The sequence below is a fragment of the Oreochromis niloticus genome, linkage group LG3 (assembly GCF_001858045.2).
Source record: "Oreochromis niloticus isolate F11D_XX linkage group LG3, O_niloticus_UMD_NMBU, whole genome shotgun sequence".
Lineage (NCBI taxonomy): Eukaryota > Metazoa > Chordata > Actinopteri > Cichliformes > Cichlidae > Oreochromis > Oreochromis niloticus.
The window spans coordinates 78,624,009-78,647,247 of record NC_031967.2 but is presented as its reverse complement, the minus strand read 5'-3'; the positions used below and the strand labels follow the sequence as shown (position 1 = coordinate 78,647,247).

At 39.0% G+C, this 23,239-nt stretch overlaps 1 protein-coding gene across 1 annotated transcript; it reads left to right on the top strand.

The window, feature by feature from the left end:
• Window positions 1–10,356: 10,356 nt before the first annotated feature.
• On the top strand, window positions 10,357–13,866 carry LOC109201440 (uncharacterized). The gene is made up of 5 exons (XM_019357089.2): window positions 10,357–10,415; window positions 12,215–12,270; window positions 12,380–12,751; window positions 12,920–13,273; window positions 13,443–13,866. The coding sequence occupies exons 2-5, from the start codon at window positions 12,222–12,224 to the stop codon at window positions 13,709–13,711; spliced, it is 1,044 nt and encodes a 347-aa protein (XP_019212634.1). The 5' UTR covers window positions 10,357–10,415; window positions 12,215–12,221; the 3' UTR covers window positions 13,712–13,866.
• The last annotated feature ends 9,373 nt before the right edge of the window (window positions 13,867–23,239 follow it).

The window sequence follows — 23,239 nt, the reverse complement described above, 5'->3', positions numbered from 1 at the left end:
CTGCAGTCACTCATCAGAAATCAGACCACCTCCAGCTCACTTCCTGTCAGCTGAACCACAGTCAGGTACAGAAACATGCACGTTATTTCCACAAATCTGCAAAACGACCAACACAACAGATGGCTAAGACAATAATTAATCAAACTCTTTGATAATTAATGTTGAGATTCTCTCATAGAGGCAGGATACACCCTGGGCAGGTTCGCCAGTCTTTAACTATTTTAAAGGTTTTTTTCTAATTTTGTTGCAGACTGACAGAGAAGCCTTTCTTCCACTAAAAACCACAACACTGGTATCCTGTCAGAGAGGAAGAGGAGGAGGATTTGACTTTGAACTGGTCAAAGTGTTGATCTGATATCACCAAGTGTGGGATGAAGAACGTGTCTGTGCTGTGCCTGCTCTGTAAGTACACTGTAAAACGTCTATTGGTTCTTCATAACAAACATCCATTGTGGTGTACAATCAGAGGTTTAGATCAGTTTTTGATTGAGGAGACTGAGACGAAGATTCGGGTCAACAGGAATATTTAACTATAAGTAAACACAGTGCAGGTGGACTGATATAGAAATATTGAATTACACCTTAATATGCAGCAATCATACAGATGGGTGGACAGGAGTTTTAAACAAAGTTGGAATACAGTTTTAAAATGTGATGATTATGTTTTTGGTAAAAGTCAGAATCCTGCTTAAGAAATCATACAAAAGCAATATACTTAAAGAAATGGTACTTATTCAACAAAATCATATAGATGAATATTATTGCATCATATTTTTATTTAAATGTTGATTTAATTGTGTTTCAGTGTTTGAGATGGTTAGAACAACTTATATACTGCTGAGTAACTTTATAGTCATATAGCATCACATAGTAGTTAAATAAATAGCAGGAGTACACTCTTTGAATTCAAAATACAGTGGAGGAGAAATAGAAAACTACAAAACAAAGGTTCAAACATATGGTATGAATCATACTCTGTAAGTACTTGAGTAAATGTACTACTTTATATTCAGTCATGTCAACACTCTGTGTAGGGTATAGGAGTATAAACTGTTTCTTCCTTTCTCCACTTATTAGTGTGTAATTCAACCAAACCAATGACGTCTGTGTTCTCCACAGTCTGGTGGTTTCTCTGCTGTTTTGTTGAATGCCAAACACAAAATTACCTGAGTGTCATTTCTCTTTAGTTCTGATATCACTGCTGAGCAGCTCAACATGTCAAGGTCAGTCAATTTAAACCATAACTGATTTACACCAATGGTCCTTTTTATGCTTTGCTGTAGCATGACATGATAATTATTACAGTAATGATGGCTGAAGTCTGCCGATATTTCACCCTCAAAAAATGAAGGAAGTATATTCACCCTTAAAAAGATTCCAGATGCGAAAAACTGATCAGTATTTGATAGAGTTAATTTAATCACAGGAGGCAGACAGTCTGAGACTTGAGATTTGAGTAGTTTTAACAGACTAGAAGAAGAAAATAATTTGCTTACATAATCCCAAAACATCCTCTTCACAGCTCGTCTGACTGTGAGTCCCAGCAGCTCTCAGTTCTTTAAAGGAGACTTTGTGTCTCTGAGCTGTGAGGAGGACGACAGCTCTGCTGGATGGACTCTGAGGAGAAACACAAGCAAAAGAAACACCACTCAGTGTGGAGATGGGTGGGGAACATCAGTTAACTGTTCCTGTGACATCAGTTACATCGTTGAACGAGACAGTGGAGTTTACTGGTGTGAGTGCAGAGAGGGTCCCATCAGTAACATGGTTAACCTGACAGTCACTGGTAAGCTGAGTGTGTGGAGTTAGTGTTGATGAAGCTGTGTGTAAATGGATGAAATGCTGTAGTTTGTCTCTGTGTTGAGGTGGATCAGTGATCCTGCAGAGTCCTGTCTCCCTGTGATGGAGGGAGATGACGTCACTCTGCTCTGTAAAACAAAGACCACTCCTCCAACCTCCCAGCTGCTTTCTATAAAGATGGCTCCCTCATCAGGAAGCAGCCTACAGGTCACATGACCATCCAGCATGTTTCCAGGTCTGATGAAGGCCTCTACAAGTGTGACATCAGCGCTCATGGAGAGTCTCCATCCAGCTGGATCACTGTCACAGGTGAGGAGCTTCACTCTGATTTCACCTTTATTCCAGCCACATATTCATTGAACAGGTGGGATTCTTTCTGCAGGTAGGCCCTCTGGCTTCTTCTCCCTCCATCTTGTGATGAGACTGGTCTATTACCTGGTGGTTTTCTGTCCATGTTTCATCTGCACTCTCCTTATGGTCTCTTTATATCGACGCAGAGCCAAAGGTAACCCTTTGAGTATTCTTGATTATTTGTTAAGCTTGTTTGCTTTTGACTCATTTAAATATGTCTGATGACTTCATATTACAGGAAATGACTCCACCATCTCCTTGGCAACAATTACCAATGATGAGGAAAGACTTTCTGAGGACTATGATGATATTGTGGAGGTGACCACTGAGTTCTGAGCTAATGCTCCATCAGATGGTGGCTATCATAGAAGTTATCATAATACGAGGCTTTGTTTGTTGAACCTTGTGAATAAAGTTTTGATTGTTCTGTCAGCTCACAGCGTGTTTGCTACATGTTAGTATGAGAAAAAGAGCTTTTCAACACGTTTTATGTACGTGTCAGTGAAACAGTGGAAGATATGCAGGCTTCCTTAACAGCAACATGAGTACATTTCACCAGTTAACGTGTTATACATATCTTTAAACTGTGGTTGTTAACCCACACAGGCTGTTTGGTTTTCCACAGACTCGTGTACAGCCTGCAGCCTTACGTGTGACACCCTTTTGTGCAACTGAAAATCTGACTGTGGCTGTTTTAGCCATCTGTGGTATGTTTGCTCTCAGCTAATTTAATACTCTTTTAAATACTCTAGGAACAACAAGTAAGCCTGAACTGTGAGAGCGAAGTGCTCTAATAGGGTGATATGGTACTACAAGGTCATTAAGATAAGATGGGGCCTGATTATTTAACCCTTGTATGGTGTTCGTATTTTTGTTACTCAGCCAGTGTTCATGGGTCTGGTGGACCCGCTAGAGTTTTGGCTTTCCAATTAACACTATCAAACAATTGTATGTTAAATTACTCAACAGATGTTTACTTTATCCCAATTACGAGCCATGTGAACAGCAAACATGGTTAATTTTTTCCTTTTACCTTTGTTCGATCACATTTATGAATTAATGTGCTTCTCGTTTTTTGTCAATAAAATGTTATAAAAAAAATAAAATCAGTTCTAATCAAGTGTACATATCCTTTTACCATATTTTGCAGGTTTTGATGGTATATACTGCCTAAAGGGGCAACGGCCTCTAAATGGCATGGGTCTCACAGACCCGAACACCATACAAGGGTTAAGACCTTGTGTGTGAGGAGCAGGATTTTGAATTCAATCCTGGATTTAACAGGAAGCCAATGAAGGGAAGCCAAAACAGGAGAAATATGCTCTCTCTTTCTAGTCCCTGTCAGGACTCTTGCTGCAGCATTTTGGATTAACTGAAGGCTTTTCAGGGAGTTTTAGGGCATCCTTATGATAAGAATTACAGTAGTCCAGCCAAGAAGTAATAACTGTATGCACTGAAGCGCACAATAATGGTCAGAAATTACTCCAAGATCCCTCACTGTGTGGTCATCTTCTGGTGAAGAAAGGTGGGGCTCTATGGGTCTATACCGTAAGGTTAATGAGGTCTCACAGTTTGATGCCTACCCCCTGACCTGATTCGACAACTTCCTAGATCACCCCGTCAACTTTCCAGGACCACATTTACATCCCACATGCTGCCTATGCTGCCACCTAACTTGATGATGTCATCATCAATAGTGACATCTAGGCAGAGTATTTGTAGTGGGTGGCTGCAGTTCTGCAGTAAGCAGATGGGGCTCACACCGAACCCGAAAAAGTGTGCTGTTTGACTGAGGGCATTACATTAAGCTGCAGGAGAGGGGTTTATGCAGTGGTTTCAGGGGGCAGTGTCAGACATGGCTGGCCAATGATTGATGATTCCTTGTCATCCAAAGGTCATCTCCCCACACCCGTATATGGCTTAACTTTAATGGTTTACCATTTACAGCATAGGATGGCGCCTAAATGTCCAGGAGTGAACATCCTTTATCAGATAAGGAAACCAGAATCTCACATGAAATGTGCCTGCAGTTAAACACTTACAGCTATTGCATCTCCCACCTAGATGTAGGAGAGGAACAGAAAAATATCTAAACATGTAGTTCAAGGCAAGGTTTACAAATTTAAGTACAACAATGGCAACATTTAACAATTCACTCTAACAGTCAGGATCTAGAAAGGAAGAGGGGCGAGCTTAGTGCAAGCCACAGGACAAGCAAGCTGAGCAAGGAAGCAGTTTGTACAACAGTGTTTACAGTAGCTTGAAAGAAGTTGCATTAATAAAGCCCCAAGCATCAAAACCCAACCACTGTGTTTATCTTGCTGGGTACTCCTGTAACACGTCTTTTGTTAAACTGTTTTTGGACAAACTTGTGCTCTGCAGGTGGCACTTTGTTAAACTGCTAACTGACACAACGTTTGATTTATGGTCATTTTTGTGTCAAATATAAAGAAAAATGTCAGAAATGTGTGGTTAGTATTTGAATTCTAATAACTTAATTATCAGCATTTAGGGCTGCAGCTTCTCTTTGTGATTTTCAAAAATGGTGTAACCTGCAGCTGAGCTCAGGTGGTTTGTTCCTGTCACTTTAACTGGTTTACCATGATTCAAGCGAGAGCAGGGTTTTGTGATCACAGGTAATGATCCAAATGTTGTTGTTGTTGTTGGGGTTTTTTTTTATATTCATTTTAACAGAAAAGGAACCACACATAAATCCAGACAAAGAAGCTGTGCAGCTCCAAAAAATTATGTTTCTTCTTGTGTTAACAGAAATTTTCTGTATCTTCAGTTTTCCACACCCGAGACTCAGTATTAGTGACTCACCTGTTTACACACCTGGTCTCTCGATGCTGGCCTACTTTGCTTCCAAGTTCATACTGGACACTCACCTGCCTGCCCTCCTGTTCTCATCAATCCTCTGGACTTTGGAATGAACAATATTGGACATCTTGGATTCTCACTCCTCTGCTCCATCAGACCCTCTCCTGGATTCCTCTTTCTCAATATCACTCCTCTCCATTTTCCCAAGTAACAAAATGTGCCATGCACAATATCTTTGTAACTTAAGTCTGCATTTTATTCTACAACTTTGTTTTTTTGCATTTATGATTTTAGCCTTAGGTATCTTCAATGATTTTTTTATTCACTCTTACTGACTTCTGATTTTTTCAGTCTGTGGCTATTTAGAAGTATCGTTACTATAGTTGGAATAAAAGCCAAATATAATTTAAGATGTTTTAAACTCAGGTGTGATGGCTACTGTCCCCGCCCCTTCCAGGTTCTGCTCATGACAGAAAAGCAGAGACTGTGATAGGTTGGTAGGTAGTGTTGGCTAATGAAATATAAAACTTGTGACTTCACCTTCAGGTACTTCTGAGAAAATGACTCATACATGAGGTGCTAAACTGCATGCCAGCCAAACAAAGACTGTTTCCTGGGCATGTGCGCTCATGTGTGTGAGATGATAAATGTTTGCATATGTCACCTTAAATGTTTCATCAATAGACACCCCACCCTGACACTTCTCATGTCAGTCAACTCTCTGGGATTATTTGTCAGTGACCCAGTGTTTTGTGCTTATTAATATTATCATTGTTATTATTATTATTGATTATATATTCTAGTTGAGAAGTTTTCGTCCTGTGTTTCCTTTTGTGTCTAGTTATCCCTGTTGGTGTGCTTTCTCTGTGCTCTGTTTCATGTCCCTGAATCGGTAACATTATTTAAACAGAGTTTTGAGAGCCTGATTTAACTCAACACTCATTAAGCTGAGTCACTTCTGCTCACAGGTTTATAAGTCTCCCACAGCATGATGTCAGTGAAAACAACAATAATCATGAGGTGAACGAAGGATGTGAAGGAGAATCCATAACAAAACAGGAAAAAAAGAATATTGTACCACACTGACTGTTTAACATTGCGATGATGGATGCTGTTGCCATGGGTCAGCCGTAATGAAACTATAAACTCCAGAAAGACTATAGCAAGCAACTTATTTAGATAGGACTTTCAGATAACTCCCAGCTGAAAACAAAGTGCTGTACACTTAAGATGCCAAAAATGATACATTTTTTAACTTTTTTGTAAAAAAAATAAAAAGATGTGTTCTTACTACATTGTTCCATGAAAGATGTACAAAAAATATTCAACAATATTTATTTTTTCTTTTTATTTATTTCACAAAACATTCATGATAAAACAACAACAACCTCATTACTTATTCATGTGATGGATTTTTTTTTTATTTGGCATGCATGTAACTTATACAAAAGTGTAACAGTAGTTTTTCTCCTTTAGATGCAGTTCTGATTCATTTACATATGCAAGAACTGTATTTGCAGTCATTGCCATCCATAACTCTTTACACGCTAATGACTAATACAGCAATAAAGTTCAGTATAATAATACATTTTCAAAGGTTCTGCTGCTACATCATTCAGTAAATATACAAAGATGAAAAGAATTTTGCTCGTCATGCTTGGACATTGCTTGTGGTGTTCCCCAGGGTCCTGTACTGGGTCCAAAACTATTGTAAGGTATTTGATACATTAAAACTAGTTTTATTTGAAGATGACACAAATGCGTTTTTGTTCTGGGGGGAATCTAATGGAACTGCCGGACATGTTTGCTGTAGAAATGTGCAAAATGAAAAGTGAAAATAATTTGATATCAAAGATCTTTGGGTATTGATTAAGAGAGAGTTTGATGTCAAATTAGAGATCTATCAATTGCAAATATCACAGATCTGAAATATCAAAGATCCTTGTACATTGATTCAGAGTTTGGTCTACCATTGAGTGAGCTATTAATACCAATGATATAGAGTAGAAATAGATAGGTTGAGGTAAGTGAAAGAAAACAGCAAATGGTATCCATATCAGAATCCTACGTCGTCTTGTTCCCAAGTTATCACAGTCAAAGAATTTTTGGAAAACTTGACCACTGACCTTGTAGTCAATGTCTTTGAGATTTGAATCCTTGTGAGAGTTTTCTTAGATGCACCAATGGTATCAATTTAAAATCCTAGGTGACTTCCTTCTAGAGTTATCACATTCACAAGATTTTCATAAAACTTGACCTGTGAACTAGATGTTGAGATTGAGGTCGCTGAGATTCAAACTCATCTGGAATTTTTAGTAGATGCACATATACCTGCACACGTCCATACATATAAAATGTGCATTATGCATGAAGTGGTGACCGTAGATGTCTACAGTGTCCAGTGACTCATGACATCATGATTGAGGAGTTATAGAGTCTAACTGCTGTTGGGATGAATGGTATGTGAAAGCGCTCCTTCCTGCAGCTAGGGTGTTTCAGTCTCTGACTAATGGAGCTGCTCAGCTCACTCACAGAGTCATGCAGAGGGTGATGTGGGTTGTTCATGATGGATGTGGAGGTCAGCTTTACTAACATCGTCCTCTCACCCACAGACTCCAGAGCACATTTTTAACCCCAAGTTAATTATGAAAAAATAAGAAAGTGGTGAGTGGCGCTATATAAGAACCAGTTAATTTACCATTACCATTTACTAATCCACCCCTGTGACTGTCCATAAATTAAATCTGCCAGTTGGCATAAACAAGTTTTCAGTTTGTTTATAATTCTAGTGCCATCTGTCCTTTTAACACAAAGCGAATAAAACTGTAAACTCCTTCTGTTAAATTGATTAGATTTTGATGTCTCAGCTGTGTCAACTGCTGTGATGTTTTTTCTACTGTAAGTCATTTTCTCACCTAACCTCCCGCAGAGACTCAAATCTTATTAAAGTACATGGAAGTATTTCTGTGTGAGCAACAGAACATCTGTGGGAGAGATGCACATCAGAAGTCATGTAAAGGTCCATTTAACAAATCCACTCTGTGTTTGTTCACAACAAGGTGCATTTCTGCCACCTTAAATGTAGAGACTCCACACAACTGTCATCCGGCCTCATTATCTGGCAAACTTGAGCATGCAGCTTTGTTGGATAACCATTACATTACAATTTGATGTTAACATGAAAAGATATTTTCTGATAAACTGTTATAAACTTGAGTTTCTCAATGCAGCATTTTACCAAATGTGCATAGTGTGGTCTCCTTATAATGAAAGAAATTCAGCATAATGAAAATGTGCTGTAGTTTTTTTTTTTTTGTGATTATTTACAAAAACTGAGCATAAATCGTGGAGATAACATCCCCAGGAAACAATAAACAAACACATAAATGAAGAAAATGAGAGGGAGAAGAGGAGCAGGCCTTGGCATCAACACTACAATCAGCAGCTGAGTCCCACATATTAATGTAGCCGTCTCTCCCATCAGTCTTACATCTCACACTGTTAAGCTTGTTCTCATAGTAAGATTTCCCTTACAGTCCCTGCTGGCTTCCTTAGACCATTGCCTGTTCCAAGCTGCCCTTGGTGACATAGAACGCTGTTTTTTGTCCCTTCTTGAAACACAATAATACCCACTGTTCCTCACTCATGCGAATGATGTTACAAAGCATTCAGATTTGTTGCTCTACCCAAACTGTCCACAACTTTCAGAAATGCCAGGTGGTCACTCCCTGTCATGCTCAGACTCCAAGCTAAGGGGTCGCTTCCTCTTCTGACACCAATGTCTAGACCCCAACCTGGCAGCACGCTACTGTGACTCACCTTCTGTATAATTTCCACTGAAGAGGATGTGAGATGTGGGCAGTGTGTGAAACAAAAGCAGTGTATGAAATGAGGTATTATTCTGCTTGGAGGAGGAGACTCTGTTATCTGAGCATTTTAAGGTTCACTTTCACTGGCATGACAAGAAGTCTGTTTTATATAAGGAAAGACGAGGAGCATGTGGACGACGTGTGTCGACATATTGTCACAACCTTTCCAAATGACAGAACTGGAGGAAAGATTTTAAATAGGTCATAATTAAAGACCTAGTGCCTGAGGATAAAATAAGTATTTTCTGGGTTTTTACAGCAGTTTTGGAGTGCAGCAGAATAGACCAACTGGAACACAGCCAGATCAGCCAAATAAACTTACACAAATCAGGTGAGCATGGATGCTTTGTTAATAGTAACATCACCAATATTTATGTTTCTAAGTATTATGTTTGGATATTTAATTGAAAATGAAAAGATGATTACTTCAGTGAAGTTTATAAAAGTGTTATTTGATTTTAACAACTACGAAATATTCACAATTAAAATGCTTTTCATGCTAAAGAGAAATGTAATGATTTTAACGTTTGAAGTAATTAATTATGTTGTAAAATCAAGTTGCATTACTGATTGCAAAAATTACAAACAAAACCATTTCAAAATAATTTGACCCAGCCCTGATAATAATAATAATGGAATAAAATAATTTTAACTGTAGCTAAGTGACTCCAGACTGTAGCTTTAAGTTTTAGACAATAATTTAGAACCAGAAGTGGCTACAGCTAGATTGTAATTCACATAGCACACTTAGTACATGATTCTGGTCACAGTAAAGCTCAACTGGAACAAGAGAACTGTGAAAAAAACTTCAAAGATCAAAAAAAGAGCATGAAAAGCACAGACAGTGGCTGCAGTGGATACTGTGCTTTTAACACAAGGTTTAATTTCAGATCTTTATGTTATAACTTTGCTGTTTTCCGCCGCTGACAGACGTAGAAAACTGATGACTTACATGGGACAAAAGTAAACATGAGTAAACCCTCACTAGGTTTTGGATAAAGTTTACACTCACAAACTTGTCAAACCTGCATTTGAAACATTGGCCACCATAGCAGTATAGTATTGCAACATGGCATTTGGGTTTTCTAACTAAAATAGGAAAATAGGAACATAAATAGTGGCATCATTGCCAGACGTGGCCCACATCTGGTTGACATACACCCTGCCATGACACCAGTCAATCAGAAGTGCCAGCTTGATGCCAGATCCCGGCCAGGCCTGTGTTCTATGAGCCTGGGCCACATACACCAAACCATAATCGGGCCAGATGTGGCATGCCATCACATAAACGGTGCCATCTACACCAGGCCTGGCCCATATCTGGATGACATACCACTTACCATGCCAGAAGTCAGCCAGCAGTGCCGGGTTAACACCAGATCCAGGCCAGAACTGTCTGCTATGTGGGATACTGCCCCAATCTGGCAACAGAGCTCTCTGCAGGCATATGAACAATGCCTGGAGTCGGGCAGACAGAGGACGCGATACCTTCCCGATACCATAAAACCAGCTTTAAATACTTGTTGACTCCTCTCTCCGTGTGTCTCTTCCCCACTTCCTCCACTTGTATCTCGGGTAAGAGGAACTAAGAAGAGGAAGTGAGGATGTGAAATTTGGAAAAAGAAAAATGTGGAAAGACATACTGTCATGGTCCTGGGCCACTTGACCCAGTGTTTTGGGTTTTTGTGCATTTTTGGTCTTTCTATATTGTTTTTAGGTTCACTTGTACTCTGTGGTTATTCTGTGGTTCCTAGATTGTTTTTTTCAGTATTGTTTATTAGATTTCCCCTCGTGTCTTTGCCCTCTGTGTCTCCCTATGTATCATATTGTGTTTGCTCTTCCCCTGTCTCATTATTATTATCCATCTCAGCTGTGCTCCAGCTTCCCTCGTTATCTTTTTGTGTATTTATGTCAGCGTCTTCCTCAGGTCTGTGTCATGTCCTCCCTCTTAGCCGTTTGTCTCTCTCTGTGTTTCCCCCTGATAATAGTAGCTCCCAGTTTAGTCTGTGTATCGCCTTTTTGCCGTTCAATAAAACTGTATTTTGAGTTTGAGTTTTTGTTGCCGTGAGGACTAAACTTGGGTCCTCGCCTGCCTGCACACAGCCAGTTTGCGACACATACTTTATGAATAGAAAGGAAGTAATTCAATATGCAATTCATAGCCATTACTGATTATGTATTTTTCCTATTAAAGCCTTTCTGACCTTTTTTGAATTTTCAGCATCAGATGCTTTATGAACAATGTGGAAAAGGTACAGTTTTTTTGTTGTCGCTTTAATAAGAAACACTTATTAATGCCTTAAAGTTATTAATTACATTTTGTTTTTGAATGGAAAATACTGTTGTTCTCTTTGATAACATATAAAAAAAAAATTCTACTCCTTATAATTATAGAGCCAATAAACTTTTAATAATTATATTCATAATCTTCCTTTTCCATATTCTCTGGCTCTTCACCTTTCTCCTTCTGTACATAAAAAAATCAAAAGTTAAACGCCACACATTCACATGCAGAGGGTGTCTTGATTGTTTCTGATGTAATTTATCTGGCTTTGTCTTGCTGATCTCCTCAGAACAGCTGCTGTTAAAGCTTCATCTGGTGACGTTTTCCCTTACTTATTATTATTTAAATCCCTTAGGTGAATGCACTGTTTATAAAAGAATGCAGTGAGTTTGTAACTCTCACTTTATGTGACCCTCATGCAACTTCTTGGAGAACATTAACATTGCACTAGCACTGACAAATAGCTTCAGGCTCTGGTTGACCTGTTATAATAATCCTTCTCTTTCTTTTTGATGTATGCCAACTTCTGCTTTGTCAGCATTTAAATAAGGATCAAATTTACTTTGACTTGCCTTTTTTTAACAACTGACTCACAATCTAAACACATTTTTCACCTTCACTGTTTGTCTGATTTGAAGTCCTTTGCTCAAAGTCATAATCAGTATATTCTTTATAGTTATAGTGTGAACCGTTATCACTGATGGCAATATTTGGTGATGGTTTTTGAAGTCTGTTATCGTTCCACTCTTTCCGAGCCAGGAATTAAAATTTTTTGAACCTGTCAACCCAGAGTCTGTGCATTGTTCGGCTAATTCGGGCCAGCCAGACCTTTTTTGCTGCCGCTGTAGCTTCCTCCATGGTCAACCTCCAGATTTTATTCCCCACCGCTTCCCACATGGTTGTCTGCCGGATTTGATTCTCCACCGCTGCTGCGTTTCCTATGTGGTCAGCCCCCTGAACTGTTTTGTCGCCACTGCTTTCATGTGGGAGACCCCGGGAACTGTGTTTTTTCTCTGTTATCGGCTCTGTTTTGCTTTCTGTTTTCATTTGATCTCACATATTGACTCTTCACTTCTGTCTCCTCTCACAGGGAGAAGATGATCTGCAGGATCCTGCTGCTCATCATCCTCACCTCATGTGTCTCTGGTTAGTTTACGGCTTCACTCTATGGACTCCAATTAAAGCTCAATAAGATATTTGTTACAGTTCTCAGTGTGTCTGCTCCTCTCTCTCTCTCTCTCTGTCTCCTCAACAGGATCATTTATAGTAAATGTAACACAGACCTCCTATCAGGCAGAGGAGAACCACAACATCACCCTGGAGTGGACGTTCACAACCAAACCTGACCCCAAATACATTTTTATCAACTGTGACCAGAAAAGTAGTGGCAAAGTCCATGAAATTTTCAGTAACAAAATCCAGTATCATATACGTGATGTTGTTGAGGTGTCAGTGTCTCAAGATGAAAGGTTTTTAGGACGCGTCCAGAGTGACAAAGATGCCCTCAGAGAAGGACGAATTAAACTTCAACTGTCCAGACTCAGGACTGAGGACTCGGGCATGTACACGTGTCATGTGAAAACAGATTATGGATCTGGCTCTGCCAGCAGTGAACTCGAGGTCACTAGTAAGTTGAGTTGACTTTTCTTTCTAAAATCTGATTATCTTTTAAACTGTGTGGGTTATTTAACTTGACTTAATAGAGTTTTGCTGCTCAAATCACCTTTGCTGCTTTTAGCCTGTTCCAGGTCTTAGTGTGTCTGCTCTTCTCTTTCCCTCTCTGTGTCCTCAACAGAATCATTTGTAGTGAATGTGACACAGACCTTCTATCGGGCAGAGGAGAACCAGAACATCACACTGGAGTGGACGTTCACCACCACACCTTACAGCTCCTGGAGCTACCTTTTTATTCAATGTTTTCAAATGACTGATAGCGAAATCTCAGACTTGTATCATTTCTATGATGGTGTTGAGTTATCAGTGTCGAAAAAGTTTTCAGGACGAGTCCAGAGTGACAGAGATGCCATCAGAGAAGGACGAATCAGACTTCAACTGTCCACACTCAGGACTAATGACTCTGGTCTGTACAACTGTACAGTGAGGGTAGATAAGGGCTCTGGTTTTGCGGGTTGCAGACTCAGTGTTATTCGTAAGTTGATTTAACAGAATTTCTTTTCTAATAGTTGGTTATCTGTAACACTGGCTGCCGTGTGTATTTGTGTAGACTTTTTGAAGTTGAGGATTTTGTAATTTGTGTAATCTACATGCCAGCAACCATTATGATGATTAACAATGATTTTTTTGTTTTTCCTTGATAGCCATTGTTGAAAATCCTCAAACTCCACAACCATCTTTAACTCCACCTCAAGAGAGTAAAGACAGGTCTGGTCGTGTTGGACTGGGAATGGGAATATCATCGTCTGTTTTGGTTGTTTGTGCTGCTCTTTGTTTTATTTTGAGAAACAACAAAAAGAGAAAAAACCTGATGTTAAATGTCTCAGAGACACAACTGATCTGCACTAACATGAAACCTTCTAGAGGACAAACTTTCTATCAAGAGTTAGTCGAACTTCAAATAAATACCTGAGTCACAAAATCAATCAAGACTTATTCAAGTCCTAAACTAAGTTATGAAATAAAACCCAATAAACAGATGTCATTATTTAGTTTTTCACTACAGTGTTAATGCACTGTAAGTCAGTGAAAAGTTTTATATAAATGCAAGTCCAGTGCGAGGAACACACACACACACACACACACACACATATATATATTGATTGACTGATTGATTGATTGATCATACTTTATTCATGCCGAGGGAAATTGGGTTAAGGCTGCCAGCCGTGCCAGCGCCGTATATATATATACATATACATGTATACATATATATATATATATATATATATATATATATATATATACGTATATATGTATATATATATATACACACACACACACACACACACACCAGAGGCCTGGGAGCTTGAGGGTCCTGCGCAGTATCTTAGCTGTTCCTAGGACTGCACTCTGGACAGAGATCTCCGATGTTGTTACTGGGATCTCCTGGAGCCACTCGCCTAGCTTGGGACCACCATTACCTTCACCCTCCACATTTTCTAGAGTTCTTCTCTGAGCCCTTGGTATTTCTTGAGCTTCTTTTGTTCCTTCTTTCTGATGTTGGTGTCATTCGGAACCACTACATCTATCACTATGGCCGTCTTTTACTGTTTGTCTACCACCACTATGTCCTGTTGGTTAGCGACCACCATTTGTCCGTCTGTATCTGGAAGTCCCACAGGAACTCAGCTTTCATTCTCCACCACCCTTGGAGGCATCTCCCAAGAAGGCATAGGTGGGCAATGTATATAGATCTAACGAAATTAACATGTTTGAACAATTAAAACATTTCAACAAAATAGAATATTGTGAATAACGTTAATGGGGGTGGGGGTCTTGTTTTGGCAATGATGCATTTCTTGTCCTTACATTTGTGTTTTTACAATATTAGATTTTTTAATGGTTTATTGTTAAACAACAACACAAAAAAATAGATAATTTTATACAAATAGAATAAAGATGGAAAAATGTCCAATGTGATGCAGACAGCTCTGTGGGTGCTGATTTGATGTATCAACTCAAGTGAAACTATAATATCTTTCAAGAAGTGAAATGTCACCATTTCTGTAGAACTGATCTCCTCATTGTTTAACTTATAACAGCCTACTGTGATTCAAAAAATATATAATAAATATATAATAAAAATGTATCATACATAACATGATATAGCAAAAAAAAATGAGGATTTTGTTATAAGGATTATTAAACATCTCAGTTCCAAAAAATCTGAATATTCTGTCTATTTTTTAATGCTTTGGGTCTTAGAATGTTAAAATAGAATTCTTAATGTGATGTTACATTTTCAGGATTTCTGCTGCCAGCTGTAATAAATATACAAACTTCAAATAAAAATCATGATGACATGGTTTTAATGATGATTTTTTGGTTTTAATCCCATAATTGAGAACTCAAATTCGCAACAAACACTTTTCACTTTAATCTTTTTACCAATCAAAGATTAACCATTATCAAAACAATTATTTCCTGTAGCATGTTTTCCAATTCATTCAAGATCAAAAGAATAGCAGCAGTGTGTTTAGCACTGTATACTGTATACTATATAGTGTTTGAAAAGGTAGTAATTGGGATCAATAAGTAACCTTTAATTGTGTTATGGCCAACTGTTACAAGTCCAAACATAGGGTTATTTCAGCTTGGCGCTGCTAAGTGTGCACATGGGACCCTTTCTCGGCATTCATCTTTATTGCCCAGTGTACTGTCCAGCCCTTTCTTTGCCTATACAGTAAACAAACCTGGACCACAGGGGATGCAACAGGGATTCGGTTTTCTCACCTCAGCTGCCAGAAGGTGAGAAAAACCATTTGTTAGCATAGATAGTAGTGTACTTCTGGCCAACCCACCTGACAAAACTGTCAAATTTCTTAACTGTTAACTGCTCTTGGACTCACTTTGGCCATAAAACTGACAACGGGACACAATTCAAAATGATGGATGTAAGACTAGTGCTCAGGTTATGGGGTAGTTCCAGAAAGTTATGTACAGTCATGTGAGAAAATTAGGACACCCTATGAAAGCCTTTGTACTTTAAAATATATTTGGACATATGGATATTTAATATCAATTTTAATGAATTGCAATTAAGTCACTTTCATTTCCAGTAATACATAAAAAAAAAACATGATTGGAAATTGATATGTGAACAGTTCATAATAAAGAGCTGATTATTTAATGGGGTGTCCTATAAAAATAGGACAAAATAAACAAAATAGGATTCACATGACTGTATATAAAGGAGGGTCTAAAATGCCCCAAGCTTTTTTTTTCTGGTCTGTCATTTTGTGTGTCTTTGCTGTTTATGCTTTAAGGCTCTTCACCCCGGGGTTTGCTTTGCTTTGCTTTGCTCGCTTTCATTTTGCTGTAAAATGCACTGTTTGATGAACTCTGTTCTAACAATTGTATTCTTTTCCAGAGGATCTTTTTGATTTAATTTTAATTAGATCTGAAAAGCTGGACCCCCACCGCACTGGTGTGATAATTGTTGAGTCTGTGCTTCCACAGGCCCCGCTAGTTTAGAGACTTATTCCTCATGAAGAAAACAAAACAGAACATCTTCAACCGGTCTTTTACTCGCTAACGAGGAAAGGCTTGGTCAGAACCAGGCTATGGAGCTTAATGCTCCTCACCTGTCTCCAGCCCAACTCCTTCAAAGAGCAGCTGTCCTCGTAGCCTTTTTATTCCCATGACAGTTACAGTTTACACAATACAACACAAGCACCTCCCACCGTAAAACCCCCTTGGTTACAAAAGACAAGGCACTATGTGTGTGTATGTGTAAGCACCTGTATGCATGTGCAAGAACGTGTGTGTGTGTGTCATGGGGGTGTGTTTGTGTGACCTCCTGCTCACCAAAAGGATCATAAAAGCAGGAAGCTTAAAACACAAGAAACAGATCTTTCAGATAGGATGTATCTACAATAAAACCACGTCAGCCTCCCCCAGCACCAAATTGACAACATTCAACAATTTGACTCTAACAATAATGTTATCATGTTGGCTTCAAAATTTGCAACCCAAGAGCTGGGGGTGGTGTGGAGGGTGCAGGGTGTCATCTGACTGTCGTTATTTTCTAGGGTTAAAATGTTAAGTGCCTTGAGATGACTTTTGTTGTGATTTCCTGCTATATTACTAAAATTTGATTGAACTGAATTTCACATATTTTAACAGCATTGACTTTTAAAAAATATTTACTATTGTTTAAAGATAAAAATTTTTTAAAAGCTTACAGCAGTTTGACCATTCAGACATTTTGCAGTGCAAACACCAATCAGTTGATCAGTTACTGTCTTGTTAAAAAACATCATTTTCAATTTTCAATTTTTTCCACCCACCTATATCAGAATAGGTTGGAAGAAAAAAAACAACTACAACAACTAAATAGCACACAGAGCAACAGGCGGGGACTAATTTTCTCATGTCCTCAGACTGTAAATGAAAAGGGCTCACATCACCGAGAGGAACGATGAAGGGAACATCTCTGCAATGTTTGTTCGGTAAGTAAAAAGCCTTCTTAAGCTACATAAAGCTTTTTTTACACAAGTTTTGGTGGCTGATTGATGACCGATGTAAGAAAATGACATAAAAGACAAGTGAACCAGAATTTAAAGCAACTTTAAAACACAAAGAAGACACATTTCGGCTGTGAAGAGGAAGTCTGAGTGTCTTACCACAAAAAACAGGTTGTGAAAAATTTAATTTAGCAATTTAGTGATTTTAAAAACCAAACAGTACAGTGAAAATACAGTTACTTTTACTTTCTGTCTTTTAGACAGTACAAACCAAAAGATAACAATGTTTAAGTTCTGCTTGACTGATTGCTCAGAAGCAGACAAATTAATCGTCTACATACAACATAAACAGCAATCATTAATAATAAATATAAATCAAAACAATAATCTGTAACACAAAGGTAAATGTAAGTGTCAGAGGCTGGGTCTGACGGAGCGTTTTGAGTTTCATTCTGTTTTTTTGAGCTTCTCGTGTTAGGTTGGTGATTATAAGTTTGTGTGTTATTCTTATGTAGGTTTAGTGGAGGTTAAGGTTAGCCATTATTTATCATCTGTTTCCTTGCTTTCTGTGTTTGGTTTCTTGTCTTGTCTGTCATGTGTTTCAGGTCTGTGAAGCTTGTGTTGTCTAAGTCTCCATGTTTCCTGTTTTATTTTGAAAGTGGTCCTGTGTTCTGTTTTCATTAGCTGTGTCCCAATCCAGCGACCACACATAGTACCCGCACTTCGCAGACTACGTAGGGCGGGTACTACGAAGTGTGAGAAGTGCGAAAGTGCGAGGCTTGTGAAATGGGAGGTCTGGCCTTCGTCGCGCTGCACAGATTGCCTAGGAACCATGATACTAACAGCGAGAAACCCTTTTTTACAGCATTGTTTGACAGAAATGAAGGAGAAAAATGTTTTTTTGTTCGTTTATTTTCTTATGAGATGACTTTGATTTGTTGAGTATCTGAGGCTGAGACCACGAGACTGTAAAACATGATTGTTGGGCTTTATGTCTGTACTGAACAGTCATTTTAAGATTAGTAAGAGAATGACAATTAACTTAAGTTGTTAATGAGACTAAAGTCATCTCATGTTGGTAATGTAAATAATGTAATATGGCCAATATTATATTTATTATTACATTATTATTATATATTACAGCAGTGAGCTTGAACTCTGTGTCATTCTCTGGGCTTCAGTAAAGACTCAAGTTGCAGTTATTTATATTTCCTATCACCTTAAATCTTCACTCAAAGACAAGTTTCTTTGACAGTGTATATATAGGTGTATTATATATAAGAGACAAATATTGTTCGTTTAATATGTTGACATTACTAAATTTGGCTCAATGCTTACATATATGTGTAAAAAGGAAAATGTACGAGCTGTACATAGTGTGTAACTTGAAGGCCCTGAGTACTTTCTCCCACACTGAAAACACTGGGATGATAACATTATTTGAACATTACCTAATAAGACTGATTCAGGACAGACAATTAGTTATTTCAAACTTTCCTAGCAGTCCTTCACAAACAGGGAACAGTCTGTCTATTCTCTCCATCTGTCAGCTGCTGCTGGCTCTTCCTCCTCCTCTTCCTCACACACTGCTGAGTTTGTCCTGGTGGATCATCAGGGGTGCAAAGCCTCACAGATGATGTGCAGCAGTGGGTCCCTCAGTCTGTCCTCACTCTGGACACTTGCAGTCGTCACACATGGAAATCAAATGTGTGATAAGCTGCAGGATTCAAACACACAAGTGTAACTTATAAAGATAAGATAAGATAAGATAACCTTTATTAGTCCCACACGTGGGAAATTTGTTTTGTCATGTTCATACTTTTATTCCACAATCAGAGAGAAAGAAACAGAGAGAGAGTGCAGGACAGACAGACAGGTGACAGTCTCAGGTGTATACACTGCTACAAAACAGCACAAGAGAAGGAGGATTTAGTGTTTGTGTTATTACGAGTGCTAAACAAGAAGAGTTCCCAGATGGTCCAGTGGACACATGTGTGACTCCTGTGATTAAAGCATCTTTCTTTCAGCTTAACGAGTGAACCGTCAGCTCGTTCAAACACACGTTAAAGTCCGTTTGGCTCGACACCACCGAACACAGGCAGCAATATAACATAGCTAACATTAACAGTGCAGTGAATCCTGCTTGTGCCGTCATATTCAGGACTGCAAACCGAGCAGCATCACTGACTTTCAGCTTGTTGTGTTTGTGGATATATGACTGACTTTAATTATCCATAAAATCATCACATTCTCTGTAAGATTAAGGTCGACTATTGAACGGCGTATATTTTTAATATAAAGGTTAGCCATCCACCGTTTTTTTCGGAAAAAATATCCACACCCACTGCCGCACTATGAATTGTGGGATATGTGGAGCCACAAAATCTGCACTGTACCCAGCCTTCAAATTTGGGGAAATGAAGGGCGCATTTGTCAACTGTATTTGGAGTACACTTTGAATTAGGACACCCTTCGTCGCGTCGCTGTGACGTAATTGGTCTACAAATGCGCACTATGAAGCGTGCGGTCGCTGGATTAGGACACGGCTATTGTTTTTGTTTAACTTTCCCCTGTGGTGTTGTCCTGCCAATTTGTATCAGCTGTGTCCCCATGTGTTTCCCTTCCCCTCGTCACCTCCTGTGTATTTATTTTGTGTGTCTCCATTTGTTCCTCATCATGTGTATCTTCCCTTAAGTTATCATAGTTACTCATAGTCAACATAGTGTTTGTTGATTCATAGTTTTCAAGCAATAGTTTCACAGTCTAGTAGTTTCTCTAGTTTTTTTTTTGCCTTGATATATGTTCCATGTGTATCAGTCAAAATAAAAGCTCGCCTTTTGTTGGAATTAATTCTGTCTACTCGCCTGTGTTCGCACCTGGGTCTTCCACACGCACTCCACAGCAAGACTACAATAACTGATCTCTGACACATTGTTATAAAAATTTATGTTAAAGACTTTGCCTAATCTTGAAAATGAAACATGTTTTATGTAGAGTTTATTTCAGTCAGTGTTCTGTGTTTAGGTCTGTGGACGTGATTCATGTCTGGTTGCAGTCATCGTATTTGGCAAATCACAATTTTTACATTTTGACATGAATCATAAACCAGACTTTAGAGGAACATTTTAATCAACACTAACACCAAAGAATCTCCTCTCTTTATTGGGCACAGCAGTATGGAAGAAAATATGACTTATCACTTGACTGACTCATTGATGAAGTATTGATTTGTGAAAACTCAAACCAACCTTTTCTCTTTAGTTCTGATCTCACTGCTGAGCTGCACAACAAACCAAGGACAGTAACCTTCTTCTGTCTGTTTAAATGCTTTAAATGTTTAGTGATGTTTCCCATCAGGACCAAAGCATTCATGCTACCATAGGGTGAGACGCAGGTCACAAGGCTAAAACATAGATGAGAATGGTTGTCTATCTCTATGAGAAATATAGAATCACTACTTAACTGCATGTCTTTTGGTTGTGGGACCCACAGAAAACTGAGACAAACACGGGGAGAATGTGCAACTCCACAAAGAAAGGTTGCAGCCAGATGGTGGATTTGAATTAAGGACTTTCTTGGTTTGAAGCAACAGTGCAAACTACTGTGTTGCCATGGATAGATAGATACATAAATAAATAAATAATAGCAGCATTTGTAGTTGAGACAATTCCAGCAGACTTTCTAAAACAGGATGTTGTTGATGAAATTTGTCCCATTTTTGTGTCTCTTTGTCACATCTTTAGTTTGAGACATCATTCCTCACAAATTGAAGTACCTGCTCGTCATCTGTTGAAATTTTGTCAACTTTACATTAGCTGTCAGAAAACCAATCACAGAATTAGTTTTAGGTTTAGTAATTTTGAAAAAAAATGTAATGTATGGGTTTGTAATTATGTAGGTTTCGATAACAATAAAAACAGTAATCGGTTTTGCATTTTAACCCTCACAGCTCGTCTGACTGTGAGTCCCAGCAGCTCTCAGTTCTTTGAATATGACTTTGTGTCTCTGAGCTGTGAGGAGGACGACAGCTCTGCTGGATGGACTCTGAGGAGAAACACAAGCAAACGACAGAGGACTCAGTGTGGAGATGGGTGGGGAGAAGGTGCTGGTTCTTCCTGTAACATCAATGTTTTCCAATCAGACAGTGGAGTTTACTGGTGTGAGTCCAGAGAGTGTCCCATCAGTAACATGGTTAACCTGACAGTCACTGGTAAGCAGGGTTTTAATAGTTTTGCAATTTTCATTAGTTTTTATTTTTATTTAGTTTTGACTTCAGATTTTCAATTTTATATCAGTTTTAATTAGTTTTTATCAATTGTTTGCTAGTTTAGTTTAGTTTTTATTTTTTTGAAAATCCTTAGTTTCAGTTTAGTTTTGATTAGCTTCAGTTATAGTTTTAGTTGTGTTTGCAATAATTAAGTGTAACAAAATCCCAGTTTCATCATATCAGTCATTCTCTTCTGCTTATCCTTGGGTATGTTGTTATTCCAGCTACCATACCCTGCACCCTGGACAGGTCGCCTGTCTGTCGCAGGGCTAACACGCACACATCAACGAAAACTAAACACATTTTTGCTATAAATTCAGTTAATTTTAGTTAGTTTTGTGAACACTCATTACAGTTTTAGTTAGTTTTCCTTTTTTTGTTTTTATTTTTATTTCCGTTAACGAAAATGTTTTTTCACTTCTAGTTTTCGTTATTTCGTTAGTGTTCGTTAACGATAATAACCTTGCTGGTAAGCTGAGTGTGTGGAGTTAGTAAGATAAGATAAGATAACCTTTATTAGTCCCACACGTGGGAAATTTGTTTTGTTACAGCAGAAAGTGGACAGTGCAAAGATACAACAAAAATTAGAGAACACTGGAATAGAATAAGAATAAGATACTGTACACAACTGTACAGAATAGAATAGAATAAAATAAAAAACTATATACAATAGGATAAAAATTGAATAGAAATGCTGTATACAACTGAGTAAAAATACAGCTTTGTCAGAAAAAGAATATTGCACTTAGTCTTATTGGACGTGTGGGTTTGTGTGTTTGATCAGCTGCAAAGTCTTTGTTGTGCAGTCTGACAGCAGTGGGGAGGAAAGACTTGCGAAATCTCTCCGTCCCACATCGTGGATGCCACAGCCTGCCACTGAAGGAGCTGCTCAGTGCTGTCACAGTCTCCTGCATGGGGTGGGAGATGTTGTCCAACAGTGATGACAGCTTAGCCACCATTCTCCTGTCACTCACCACCTCCACTGGGTCCAGAGGACATCCTAGAACAGAGCTGGCCCTTCGGATCAGCCTGTTCAGTCTCTTCCTGTCCCCGGCAGAGATGTTGCCGCCCCAGCAGACCACACCATAAAAGATGGCTGAGGCCACCACAGAGTCATAGAAGGTCTTCAGGAGTGGGCCCTTCACTCCAAAAGACCTGAGTCTCCGCAGCAGGTACAGTCTGCTCTGCCCTTTCCTGTAGAGGGCGTCTGAATTATGAGTCCAGTCCAGTTTGTTGTTCAGATGAACACCAAGGTACCTGTAGCTGTCCACAGCCTCGATGTCCATACCTTGGATGTTCACTGGTTGCAGTGGAGGATGTTTAGCGCCTGCGGAAGTCTACCACCAGCTCCTTGGTTTTACTAGTGTTGATCTGGAGGTAGTTCAGCTGGCACCAGTCCACAAAACCATGGGTCAGTTCTCTGTACTCCTTGTCGTCCCCATCAGTGATGAGACCGACTATTGCAGAGTCATCAGAGAACTTCTGCAGGAAGCACTGGGTGGAGTTGTGGGAGGAGTACAGTGTAGATGGTGAAGAGGAACGGAGCCAGAACCGTTCCCTGTGGGGCCCCCGTACTGCAGACAACCCTGTCCGACACACAGCCCTGAGTCCTCACATACTGTGGTCGGTCAGTGAGGTACTCCAGTATCCATGTAGTGAGGTGATGGTCCACTCCTGAGTTCTCCAGCTTGTCCTTCAGGACTGT

Excerpts from the sequence above, each read along its gene's own strand:
- LOC109201440 (XM_019357089.2), top strand. The coding sequence starts at position 12,222 with ATGATCTGCAGGATCCTGCTGCTCATCATCCTCACCTCATGTGTCTCT. Across the intron at positions 12,271-12,379 it reads CCTCACCTCATGTGTCTCTG|GATCATTTATAGTAAATGTA; the intron begins GTTAGTTTACGG and ends TCTCCTCAACAG. Across the intron at positions 13,274-13,442 it reads TTGCAGACTCAGTGTTATTC|CCATTGTTGAAAATCCTCAA; the intron begins GTAAGTTGATTT and ends TTTCCTTGATAG.